The sequence below is a fragment of the Cherax quadricarinatus genome, chromosome 44 (genome assembly GCF_038502225.1).
Source record: "Cherax quadricarinatus isolate ZL_2023a chromosome 44, ASM3850222v1, whole genome shotgun sequence".
NCBI lineage: Eukaryota > Metazoa > Arthropoda > Malacostraca > Decapoda > Parastacidae > Cherax > Cherax quadricarinatus.
The window spans coordinates 14,030,323-14,043,992 of record NC_091335.1 but is presented as its reverse complement, the minus strand read 5'-3'; the positions used below and the strand labels follow the sequence as shown (position 1 = coordinate 14,043,992).

The 13,670-nt window shown below is 38.4% G+C and overlaps 1 protein-coding gene across 1 annotated transcript in view; it reads left to right on the top strand.

The window, feature by feature from the left end:
* rdgB (retinal degeneration B) overlaps positions 1-13,670 on the top strand; it is a 379,471-nt gene that overhangs the window by 284,468 nt on the left and 81,333 nt on the right. The window contains 3 exon segments of the mRNA XM_070093849.1: positions 3,341-3,453; positions 8,215-8,385; positions 10,655-10,813. Of these exon segments, the coding sequence (XP_069949950.1) occupies positions 3,341-3,453; positions 8,215-8,385; positions 10,655-10,813 (443 nt within the window).

The window sequence follows — 13,670 nt, the reverse complement described above, 5'->3', positions numbered from 1 at the left end:
ATGGGCGGTTTCTTGTACTCAGCTGATAGATAAAATGGAGTTCTAAAGAAATAGCTATGAGTTTGGTCAACTGGAACAACGGAATTGACTGAAAACAGGGCTCAAAGTCGGCAAAATCGCCAATACGCATATGTCGCCGAGACCGCTAACTTCGCGGGAGCGTAATTCCGCGAGTTTTCGACCAAATTTCGAACTTTTGGTGTCATTACCATCAGGAAAAGATTCTCTATCATTTCATAAGAAAAAATAATTTTTTTTTTTTCAAAAACTTATCGACATAGAATGACAGTTTCAGAAAGGGGCCTGCGACAGTCAAAGGGTTAAAGGAGGGTTTTTGGGATATTGTTTTCTTTTCAGGGATTTTCTTTTTGGGTCACTCTGCCTCGGTGAGACGGCCAACTTGTTGAAAAAAAAAAAAATACAAAAACAAAATGAGGGTAAATTCTTAGGTATACACCTTGACAGCAAACTAGAATTTAACATTCACATGCAAAACATATCTGAGAAAATTTCTTAAACAGTTGATAATCTTTCAAAAAATGTTACTATGCACATTACCAAATAACCTTACATACTTACTCTGTATTACAGCCAGTCCTTACCTCACTTATGGTATATGTAATGCAACAAAAATATGCTATTAAAATGATGAGTGATAATTTTCTATACTGAAGCAAGGTCGACAGGTATGAGATGAAGATTATTAAAAAAATAATTCAGGAATATCAAGAAATACTTGAGAATAACCAAATATACTAAGGAATACTCAAATAATTAGGAATCCATAAATCCACACTTGATAATTTTCTATAATGAAATAGGGTGCCAACTAACACATATTCCATGGGACTCCTGAAACATTCTGGAAGCTAATGGTACTTCAGTAGATGACAATAATAAGTAATATACATTTCTTTCTTTTGTTTCACAATGTTACTGTTTAGTTCATAGTACCTTTGATATACCTTTGAAGAGCTTCGAGAGTTTATTTACTCTGAGCCCGGCCATGGGCCAGGCTCGTCTGGTGTTTGCCTGGTCAACCAGGCTGTTGCTGCTGGAGGCCCACTGCTCCACATATCCATCACAGCCTGGTTGATCTGGCACCTGGTGAAGATACTTGTCCAGTTTCCTCTTGAAGGCTTCTACACTTGTTCCAGCAGTGTTTCTGATATCTTCTGGTATGATGTTGAAAAGTCTGGGACCCTGGATGTTGATACAATGTTCCCTTATTGTCCCCACCACACCCCTGCTCCTCACTGGGTTTATTTTACACTTCCTCCCATATCTTTCACTCCAGTATGTTGTTATGGCAGTGTGCAGATTTGGGACCAAGCCCTCGAGTACCTTCCAGGTATATATTATCATGTACCTCTCTCTCCTCCACAATAACGTGGTTATTGGGCAGTTTATCAAGTTTTCATATCTTTCTCTTCTGCTTCCTGCAAATGTTGAAGGGTATCTTGTACCCCCACTTAGGGGGGGTACTGAGCCTCTCTCTCTCATAAGATGGGCCATGTGCTACCTTTACCTTTGATATACCTTTGATGAGTTCCAAGAGTCTTTTACCCCAAGATCTCAGCCATATGCCAAGTTGGATACATTCTTACAAAAGAAAATAAACAACTTTATTTCTGTAAAATAGCATACTGTACAGTATACAATTAGGATATTTGATATGTATAAACTACTTTATAGGAAGTCCCTTGTTATGCAAGGCATTTCGGGCAGCCTTAACTACCAGACAATGAGACACACATGTATAGTACATGAGAATAAGAATGCTTGGTTTATATTATATTGAAGGTATTCAATAACTCAGTAAGAAAAATTAATTAAAGATAATTATGGATGAAGCTAGGTACCTGAATTGATTAAAAAGAATGTCTTTCTAGTAATAAATGAGAGTTAGAGGAAGGACAATAGTGGATGAAAGGCAGGGTTTCAAGATTTGTATGATACTCTACTGTATTCAACAATAACACCTTTTTTCCCCACAAGATTGTATTCTAACTTTGTGACTGCCAGATTGCTGCATTACTAAACACACTGTTGTGCTTTCCAAGACCAAAGATTTTTGGGCTGAACATAGATATGCTACATTTGAACCAAGATGCTCATCTGTTATTAATTATCTTACCCTGGGCATTATTTGAAATTCATTTGACCTGCTATGATTTATGCTCTGTTCATACACATTGTATCCGGTTTCAAACACCATACTATAAATACTCCATGATCAGTTTAATGGTTAAATAATATGACACACTGTAGTAGCCAAGGTGTTTTGAGATAAGATATGGCAAATAAAATAAGTGTAGGTACTCTTATTTAGAGGTGAATTTGTATTGAGCAGTTTTTGAAAAGGGCAGTTTCTCAAAGAATTTGTTTTGTGCTGTTTTTTAAAGAGTTTGTTGTAGTGAATATCACCATCTTGATCTTCAAAGCCTGGATATGATGGTAAAATGTTAACAACATACCGAAATACCATTGTTTGGACCAGACTTTGAAATGTGTTGAGGTGGGGTATTAAATTTTAGGTTGTATAGGTGAACTGTGTCAATAAAATGACAGCTTGTATGTGCCACTTTAAAAAAAATCATATTTTAATTTTAAGTTAAATACTCTATTAATATTTTATCATTTCATTTAAAATGATAGGTAGTTATATTTCTAAAACAAAATTTACTATATTTAAGTCATGTAATTTTTTCATGTATATATTTCAGTATTTATTAACTTTGTTAGACTGTTTACTGAATTTAGATGTAATATTTAATTTAAATACATTATGTAATATGGTATGTTTAAAATGTATGCATTATTCAGAATATATACAAATTACTGCATTACATTTAGCAAAAGGATCCTGTTTATTTTTTGAGCAATAACATTATTAATTCTGAAAATGCAAATGTGGTGTTTATCATATATTTCAGACAGATTTAAGAAACATGCCAAATTCTCTTACAAAATGGCAGTTTTTGCATTTTTAACTTATGCATTGATCAATACTCTATATTCCTTTGAATAAACATGTTATGCAAATTTTAAAATTTGCACCAAATTTAATTTAACCGTCTAAACTAACCTTAATAAAATTATTGAAAATTAGTATACTGTAGCTCATTCTTGCATGATATAGGTAAGGTTGGTACCTATATTAAAGTATTTTTCAGCAATAATATACAGTATTCTAATTTCATGATCTATAAACAAATTTCTGAGGAGGAATTATATATGAACATCAGTTGGAGAAAAGTTCAAATAAAACTTTCAAAAGAAACTGAAAGCAAATACTGTAATATCTTCAGTAGTTTATATTTATTTATTTTCTCAACAGTGACTATAGCCATAGCAAACTAGACTTTGAAGTGTCTGATCTCTTCACGTTTGGCTGTCCACTTGCTCTGGTGTTAGTCTACAGGAAAATGATTAATACCTCGGACAAAAACTGTAAGTATTATACCTGGTAATTTAATTTTTAATTTTGGTGCTTGCTGTTAATACTCTCTTGACAGTTGCTTATTGTAGTCAACAAGGGAATGTTGGTCATGTATACAGTGATCTCTTACTTTTGTATTCACTGACCTGTGAAAACCTTGAGTGATAACTTTATAGTGAGGGATCCCCAGGCTGTGACAGTAGTGTATGGTATCTGTCTACCAATTAGATGATGGAGAATCAAGCTTCCACTACTCATTGTGCTGAGTGACCCACATGGGTTTACTGCTTCATATGAGCACATGCACGCACACATACATGCACACGCACATGCGTGCACACGCGCGCACGCGCGCGCGCGCACACACACACACACACACACACACACACACACACACACACACACACACACACACACACACACACACACACACACACACACACACACACACAGGGAGCAGAGAGAGAGAGGACCAAGCAGTGATCAGTGAAGAGGCAGGGCCAGGAACCGAGTCTTGACCCCTGCAACCACAATTAGGTGAGTACACACACACACATGCATGTGCATACATAGGTACTTACGTATGTATTCCATACACTTGCAACATCTGCCACATTGCTCCCCTATCCACCCTATCATATTTTTTTTTTTTTTTTCAGCAAGTCGGTCATCTCCCACCGAGGCAGGGTGACCCAAAAAAAGAAAGAAAATCCCCAAAAAGAAAATACTTTCATCATCATTCAACACTTTCACCACACTCACACATTATCACTGTTTTTGCAGAGGTGCTCAGAATACAACAGCTTAGAAGCATATATATATAAAGATACACAACATATCTTTGTCTTAACCTTAATTTTTTCAGTAATAAGTAGTACTATACACTTTACCTGGTATACTCAGCAAGCTTATTCCTCTATAATTTTTACACTCTCTTTTCTCTTCCTATCCTTTATACAAAGGAATTATGTATGCTCTCTGACATTCCCCAATCCCTAGGTACCTTTCCCTCTTTCATATATTATTGACCAAAAGTACCAACCACTCCAAAACTATATCCCCACTGGCTTTTAACATTTTTGTCATGATCCCATCAATCCCAGTTGCTTTAACCACTTTCATTTTACTCACTGCCTCATGCATCTCTGCCATTCTCACATCTGGCTCTTCCTAACTTCTAAAAGAGTTATACCTCTTTGGCCAAATCATGAAACAACTGCTTCCCTTTCTTCATCAACATTTAGCAGCTCCTCAGAATATTCCCACCATCTTCCCAATGTGTACTGTACCTCCAATTCCCCATCTACTATCTTCCCTCTTCTCTCTTTTAACTGTCAGATCCATTTGTTTCCTATTAATCTCACTCCAAATTTTTTTCTTATTCTCAGCAAAATTTGTTGACAGAACTTCACCCAGTCTCTCATTTGCTCTCCTTTCTCACTCCCTCACCACTTTCTTAACCTCTCTGTTACTCACCATATACTCCACTCTCCTTATAACACTTCTGCTTTGCAAAAACTTCTCATATTCTAACATTTTCTCCCTTACCACTCCTTTTATCCCAATCGCTCCTCGTACCTCTCACTCCCACCCTCCTATATCCACAGACTGCTGCTGCACATTCTAACACAGCATTCCTAAATCTACCCCATATCTCTTCAACCTCCTCATTACCTATACTCTCACTAGCCCATCTTTCTACTAATAGTTGCTTATATCTTACCCTAACTACCTCCTCCTTTAGTTTTTAAACTTTCACCTTTCTCTTACTTGCTGATGTCATTCTCCTTGTACCCCATCTACTTCTTACTCTAGCTGTAGCTATAACTGAATAATGATCTGATATACCTGTTGCCCCTTTGTAAACATGCACATCCCTGAGGTCTATCTATCAACCTTTTATCCAGCAATGCATAGTTCAGCAAACTATTGTCATTACGCCCCATATCATATCCTGTATACTCATATATCCTCTTTTACTTAAAATATGTATTACAGGTCGGCCATCACTAATCCGGCAATCGGTTCTCCGGTTCCATCAGTAATCCGGCACTAATTTTGGTTAGCATAATTTCAAATTTCATCATTATACTGACTCAAATTTCATCGTTATACTGATTCAGAAATTGTGCAGATGGTTGTAAATCCACAGCAGCAAGCCAGTGGAGGAGAAAGCAGTGATGAAAATAAGGAAGATGTAGGAGAAAAAGTCTCTGTTGATAGGTTAATTAAGTGTATTCTAAACTAACCACTCTGTAATCCGGCAGACTCGCTAATCCGGCACACTACAGGTCCCAATAATGCCGGATTAGTGATGGCCGACCTGTACCTATTACCAAACCTCTTTCTATACTAATTTCAATCAAAAGTCCCCATTATCATTTATCCCTGGCACGCCAGACTTACCTACTATTCCCTCTACAACAGTTGCCCCCACTTTAAGATTTAGGTCCCCCACCAGTTACTCTCTCAGTTGGTTCAAAACTTCCTATACACTCACTTAACATCACCCAAAAATCTCTCTCTCTCTCCTCCCCCCCCCTTTTTTTTTTTTTTACACAGGGTTTGACAAGGTTAAGGATCCCTAGTTTTATTGACAAGCTATTTACAGGTTAAGGATTCCTAACTTTATTGACAAGCTAAGAGCTGTTACCTACATCAGCTCATTTGAAAGCATTTTCATTGTTATGAGACATATAAGTAGAGAACAGGATGAAGTTGGAGCCATCTGTGGGCCAGCATTTTCATTTGATCAACTGACGTTATCTCGTTGACATCATTATGCTGTACAAATGTGTTCCATACTCGAGTCATCCTGGGTATATATGATCTCAGATGGAGTGATGTTCTGGAGAAGGGTACAACCAGAGTGAAGTTGCTGCTTTCTGCCCGTCTTGTGGCATAAAAGCTTGTTTTACGCTGTCCTCAAAGTGGATCCAAGTGTGGTACTTTGACAATATTGGCCTTGTACATAACAGTAAGGCCACCCACATCCCTCCTGTGTTGAAGGCTCTGCTGAAATGACATCTATCCAGGATGGATCCAGGCGAGAGATGAGACATCTTGCTCTGTTCTCCACTCTATCAAGCAGTCGCAGATGAGAGGGGGGCAGGCAAACCAAGAAAGTGGAGTATACTCAGGGTGTGAGCGTACTTGTGCCTTGTACAGAATCTTACAACCCCTACTGTCAAGCAGATGCGAGATACGGCGAAGTGCTGTAAGCTTCCTGGCTGCCTTGTTTGCTAGATTTACAACATGGTTCTTCATGGTTAGTTTGGAGTCAAATTTCACCCCAAGGATATCAACATCTTTTCCAGGTGCCAACACTCTCCCATTCATCCTTACTACTGCACCAGCATTACCATCATGGTGCCTAGAGATGATCATTTGCATTTTCTCAGGGGCAAATATTACTTGCCATCTATTTCCCCAAGCTGATATAGCTCTTAGCTGGTGATTGATGTAGCTTAAAGCAGCTGGCATTTCTTCTCTTGGATAAGTGAATGTCAGTGTACAGTCATCTGCATATGCATGTGATTCTGGGATGAGATGAAGAAGGTCGTTGAAGTAGACATTCCATAACAATGGTCCCAGCACGCTTCCTTGTGGAACACTTGCCTCAATAGGATGTCTTGCTGATTCCGTTCCATTGAGAACTACACTTAGAGATCTACCATGAAGGTAATCACTGAGGAGACAGCATAGAGCCTGCAATTCCCAGTGCTTGAAGTTTTGCTAAGAGGCCCTGGTGCCACACCTGGTCGAAAGCACCAGCAATATCCAGTGCTACCACACAGCTGACTTTGGATTCATCTCTCTCTCTCTCTCTCTCTCTCTCTCTACATTCTGTTCGTAAGTGCATAAACACTTATTATAACCCATTTTTTGCATCCAACCCTTATTTTAATCCCCCATAATTCGTAGTGTGGAAATCAGGAGGAGGTGTGGAGTTATAAATGTATTATTCAGAGGGCTGAAGATGGGTTATTGAGGTGGTTTGGTCATTTAGAGAGGATGAAGCAAAATAGAATGACTTAGAGGGTGTATAAATCTGTAGTGGAGGGGTAGGGGTCATCTTAGGAAAGGATGGAGAGAAGGGGTAAAAGAGGTTTTGTGTGTCAGGAGCTTGGACATGCAGGAGGCATGTGTGAGTGTCAGATTAGAGTGAATAGAGATGAATGCTTTTTGGGACCTGACGAGCTGTTGGAGTGTGAGCAGGGTAATATTTTGTGAAGGGATTCAGGGAAACCGGGCTTGAGTACTGGAGGCTTGAATACTGGAGGTGGAAAGTGTAATGCCTGCACTTTAAAGGAAAGGTTTGAGTTATTGGCTGTTTAGAGTGACATTTAAACTGTCATATCTGGGCACCTCTGCAAAGACTGTGGAAATGATGGTGAAAGTGTTTTTTTTTTGGGGGGGGGGAGGGGGGGGGTTCACCCTGCCTTGGTGGGAAATGGCTGGCATGTTGAAAAAAAAATCCTAGAAATTATACATTTTATATTCCCTCTTTTCCTACCATAACTGATCCTTCAACACAATTACTAATTTTTCCTTGGCTCTAAGTCTCTCAGGTATTCCTGACCTAATTCCATTTATTTCTCCACTGAAACTCCTACGCCCTTCAGCTTTGTTTCACTAAGAGCGAGGTCATCCACCTTCTTTTCATTTATACCAGCTTGTCAGTTTTGCGACCTCCAAAATTAAGAATTATACATTAACTAAAAATTATACCAATAAATGGCATTTTATGACTTATTTTATTCTTATTGCAGGTACAATACAACGCCCATCATGTCAACAGGTGTATAACCTTTTTCATCCAACTGATCCTCTAGCTATCCGTGTTGAACCCCTGTTATCTGCACGGTTTTCACTTCTTACACCTGTAACAATACCTCGATATACAAAATATCCTCTGGGAGATGGTATTCCAACACACTTGTGTAAGTCATCAGTACCTGTTTTCTTGAAGATATAAGTCATCATTAATATTTCTGTTAGATAGTACAGCATTCTGATATTATGGAAGTCATCAGTACATATTCTCTGTTTGATAGTGCAGTATTCCAAAATATATATTTTTATCTTACTATTTGAAAGTGTTCATCTTTCTGAGCAGAATAAGACCAAGAGCAAAAAAATACAAAATTACCCCATGATAGCATCACTGTCGTGATTTCAGCAAGCTATACTTTTATATTTTAAGGTAATTATGCATATTTTTTTTCACTGTCTAGCACTAATTTCAATGTTTTGTACATAATATATGGGTTTTTACCTAGGTAGTAGGTTGGTAGACAGCAACCGCCAAGGGAGGTACTACCGTCCTGCCAAGTGAGTGTAAAACGGAAGCCTGTAATTGTTTTACATGACGGTAGGATTGCTGGTGTCCTTTTTTCTGTCTCATAAACATGCAAGATTTCAGGTACGTCTTGCTACTTTTACTTACACTTAGGTCACACTACACATACATGTACAAGCATCTATATACACACCCATCTGGGTTTTCTTCTATTTTCTTTCTAGTTCTTGTTCTTGTTTATTTCCTCTTACCTCCATGGGGAAGTGGAACAGAATTCTTCCTCCGTAAGCCATGCGTGTTGTAAGAGGCGACTAAAATGCCGGGAGCAAGGGGCTAGTAACCTCTTCTCCTGTATATATTACTAAATGTAAAAGGAGAAACTTTCGTTTTTCCTTTTGGGCCACCCTGCCTCAGTGGGATAGGGCCAGTGTGTTGAAAGAAAGTAGATATGGGTTTTTATTGTTTTTTTATGCAGTAAACAGACAGAGAAACACTGCAGAATTTACAAAAATTTGTTATCACTACAAATTATTCACTTTGAACAAAGAAATTCCATGTCTGTTGATTGTTCACATAATTTAACACCATTTACAGGATCTTTCATTATATTACAATTTTTTCAGTGTATGATATTGCTCAAAACCTGGAGCTAGGCAGAGTGGCACATTGTACACTTAACAATGGTATCTTGTATCTTTACATTGTCTTGGTTTTCTGGTACCATGCATGCATAAATAACATCTCTTCTGTGCTCTCTTCTTTTCTGTTGAAGGAATAATTGAGGGGAAGTAGGCATCATACAGTATGTCAATGAATTGATGTTATGGTTCCTGGTATGTTTCTATTATCTATCTTATGACACAATAGAAACATTCCACTTCGAACAAATTGTAAGCATTTAGCATTACCACATCTGAGAGATGTCAAAATAATTTCATATACCACTTGAAACTTTTTAGACACAATCATCTAACCCAAATTGTATGTCTATTTTGTTTTAACAACACAATGGTCATCTCCCACTGAGGTAGGATGACTCGAAAATGAAACACTCGCCATCATTCACTGTAACTGTCTTGCCAGAGGTGCTCAGATACCACATTTCAGATTACCCTCCAAATTGCATATATTCCCACCCCTCCTTCAGAGTGCAGGCACTATACTTCCTACCTCCAGGACTCAAGCTCAGCTAACCAATTTCCCTTACTCCCTTCACAAAATGTTACCTTGCTCATATGCCAACAGCTCATTAAATCCCAAAAAACTGTTTGCCTCCACTCCTGTCATGCTCACACACACACACCTGGCTGATGTCCATGCCTCTCATACACTAAATCTCCTTTACCCCCCTCTCTCTAATCTTTCCTAAAACAACCCCTATCCTGCCTTCCCTCTACTACAGATTTATAAACTCTTCAAGTGATCCTATTTTGCTCCATCTTCTCTAAATGCCCAAACCACCTCAACAAACTCTCCTCAGCCCTCTGGATAATACTTTTAGTAACCCTACACCTCCTAATCTCCAAACTGTGAATTCTCTGCATAATATTTACACCACACATTGCCCTCATACATGATATTTTCACTGCCTCCAGCCTCCTTCTGACTTCAACACATGCCTTTTCTAAATCCACGAAAGCAGCGAAAACTTCTGTTCCTTTATCTAATTATTGTTCATTTACATGCTTCAATTTAAACACTTGGTCTACACATCCCCTACCCTCCTAAAGCCTTCTTCTTCATCTGCAATCCTGCTTTCCATCTTACCCTTAATTCTTACACTAGTAACTCTACTAAAATATTAACAAAAAATACATTTTATAGAGAATAACTATAGTTTTACATATAGAAAAGGGATGATGAAGTTCGAGGGTCCACTGTATTTGAAAAAAATATTATCTTGATTACAGTGGAATGCATTCAGTCCAATGGAGGCATATTTATGGACATTAGTGGCACTACAGGATCTCCATCATTGGCAGGACATACCCGTCGTATGTCTGATGCCTCAATTCTGTCTACTGTGTCAGGGATGGCAGATACTGTCCCCATTGCTACAATAAATGCGTGTAAGTTAAAATAAATTTATATTGTATCATTAAATACACAAGTAAGATTGTAAATTTATATATCTTAATCTAATGTTTGTTACTTGTCATTACATTGGAAAATATTCTCATTTGTCAGAAAATGCAATAATGAATTAGATTTTTTCAGTGATATTGGAGTAAAATAAAGATTGGATGTGAAAAGTGGGTTATAGTAAGCGTGTATGCACCTGGAGAAGAGAGAAGTGTAGAGGAGAGAGAGAGATTCTGGGAAATGTTGAGTGAATGCGTGGGGAGTTTTGAATCAAGTGTGAGAGTAATGGTGGTTGGGGATTTCAATGCTAAAGTGGGTAAAAATGTTATGGAGGGAGTAGTAGGTAAATTTGGGGTGCCAGGGGTAAATGTAAATGGGGAGCCTTTAATTGAGCTATGTGTAGAAAGAAATTTGGTAATAAGTAATACATATTTTATGAAAAAGAGGATAAATAAATATACAAGGTATGATGTAGCACGTAATGAAAGTAGTTTGTTAGATTATGTATTGGTGGATAAAAGATTGATGGGTAGGCTCCAGGATGTACATGTTTATAGAGGGGCAGCTGATATATCGGATCATTATTTAGTTGTAGCTACAGTTAGAGTAAGAGGTAGATGGGAAAAGAGGAAGGTGGCAACAACAAGTAAGAGGGAGGTGAAAGTGTATAAACTAAGGGAGGAGGAAGTTCGGGAGAGATATAAGCGACTATTGGCAGAAAGGTGGGCTAGTGCAAAGATGAGTAGTGGGGGGGTTGAAGAGGGGTGGAATAGTTTTAAAAATGAAGTATTAGAATGTGGGGCAGAAGTTTGTGGTTATAGGAGGGTGGGGGGCAGGAGGAAAGAGGAGTGATTGGTGGAATGATGAAGTAAAAGGTGTGATAAAAGAGAAAAAGGTAGCTTATGAGAGGTTTTTACAAAGCAGAAGTGTTATAAGAAGAGCAGAGTATATGGAGAGTAAAAGAAAGATGAAGAGAGTGGTGAGAGAGTGCAAAAGGAGAGCAGATGATAGAGTGGGAGAGGCACTGTCAAGAAATTTTAATGAAAATAAGAAAAAATTTTGGAGTGAGTTAAACAAGTTAAGAAAGCCTAGGGAAAGTATGGATTTGTCAGTTAAAAACAGAGTAGGGGAGTTAGTAGATGGGGAGAGGGAGGTATTAGGTAGATGGCGAGAATATTTTGAGGAACTTTTAAATGTTGAGGAAGAAAGGGAGGCGGTAATTTCATGCACTGGCCAGGGAGGTATGCCATCTTTTAGGAGTGAAGAAGAGCAGAATGTAAGTGTGGTGGAGGTACGTGAGGCATTACATAGAATGAAAGGGGGTAAAGCAGCTGGAACTGATGGGATCATGACAGAAATGTTAAAAGCAGGGGGGGATATAGTGTTGGAGTGGTTGGTACTTTTATTTAATAAATGTATGAAAGAGGGGAAGGTACCTAGGGATTGGCAGAGAGCCTGTATAGTTCCTTTATATAAAGGGAAAGGGGACAAAAGAGATTGTAAAAATTATAGAGGAATAAGTTTACTGAGTATACCAGGAAAAGTATACGGTAGGGTTATAATTGAAAGAATTAGAGGTAAGACAGAATGTAGGATTGTGGATGAGCAGGGAGGCTTCAGAGTGGGTAGGGGATGTGTAGATCAAGTGTTTACATTGAAGCATATATGTGAACAGTATTTAGATAAAGGTAGGGAAGTTTTTATTGTATTTATGGATTTAGAAAAGGCATATGATAGTGGATAGAGAAGCAATGTGGCAGATGTTGCAAGTATATGGAATAGGTGGTAAGTTAATAAATGATGTAAAGAGCTTTTATGAGGATAGTGAGGCTCAGGTTAGGGTGTGTAGAAGAGAGGGAGAATACTTCCCAGTAAAAGTAGGTCTTAGACAGGGATGTGTAATGTCACCATGGTTGTTTAATATATTTATAGATGGGGTTGTAAAAGAAGTAAATGCTAGGGTGTTCGGGAGAGGGGTCGGATTAAATTATGGGGAATCAAATTCAAAATGGGAATTGACACAGTTACTTTTTGCTGATGATACTGTGTTTATGGGAGATTCTAAAGAAAAATTGCAAAGGTTAGTGGATGAGTTTGGGAATGTGTGTAAATGTAGAAAGTTGAAAGTGAACATAGAAAAGAGTAAGGTGATGAGGGTATCAAATGATTTAGATAAAGAAAAATTGGATATCAAATTGGGGAGGAGGAGTATGGAAGAAGTAAATGTTTTCAGATACTTGGGAGTTGACGTGTCGGCGGATGGATTTATAAAGGATGAGGTTAATCATAGAATTGATGAGGGAAAAAAGGTGAGTGGTGCATTGAGGTATATGTGGAGTCAAAAAACGTTATCTATGGAGGCAAAGAAGGGAATGTATGAAAGTATAGTAGTACCAACACTCTTATATGGGTGTGAAGCTTGGGTGGTAAATGCAGCAGCGAGGAGACGGTTGGAGGCAGTGGAGATGTCCTGTCTAAGGGCAATGTGTGGTGTAAATATTATGCAGAAAATTCGGAGTGTGGAAATTAGGAAAAGGTGTGGAGTTAATAAAAGTATTAGTCAGAGGGCAGAAGAGGGGTTGTTGAGGTGGTTTGGTCATTTAGAGAGAATGGATCAAAGTAGAATGACATGGAAAGCATATAAATCTATAGGGGAAGGAAGGTGAGGTAGGGGTCGTCCTCGAAAGGGTTGGAGAGAGGGGGTAAAGGAGGTTTTGTGGGCAAGTGGCTTGAACTTCCAGCAAGCGTGCGTGAGCGTGTTAGATAGGAGTGAATGGAGACGAATGGTACTTAAGACCTGACGATCTGTTGGAGTGTGAGCAGGGTAATATTTAGTGAAGGGAT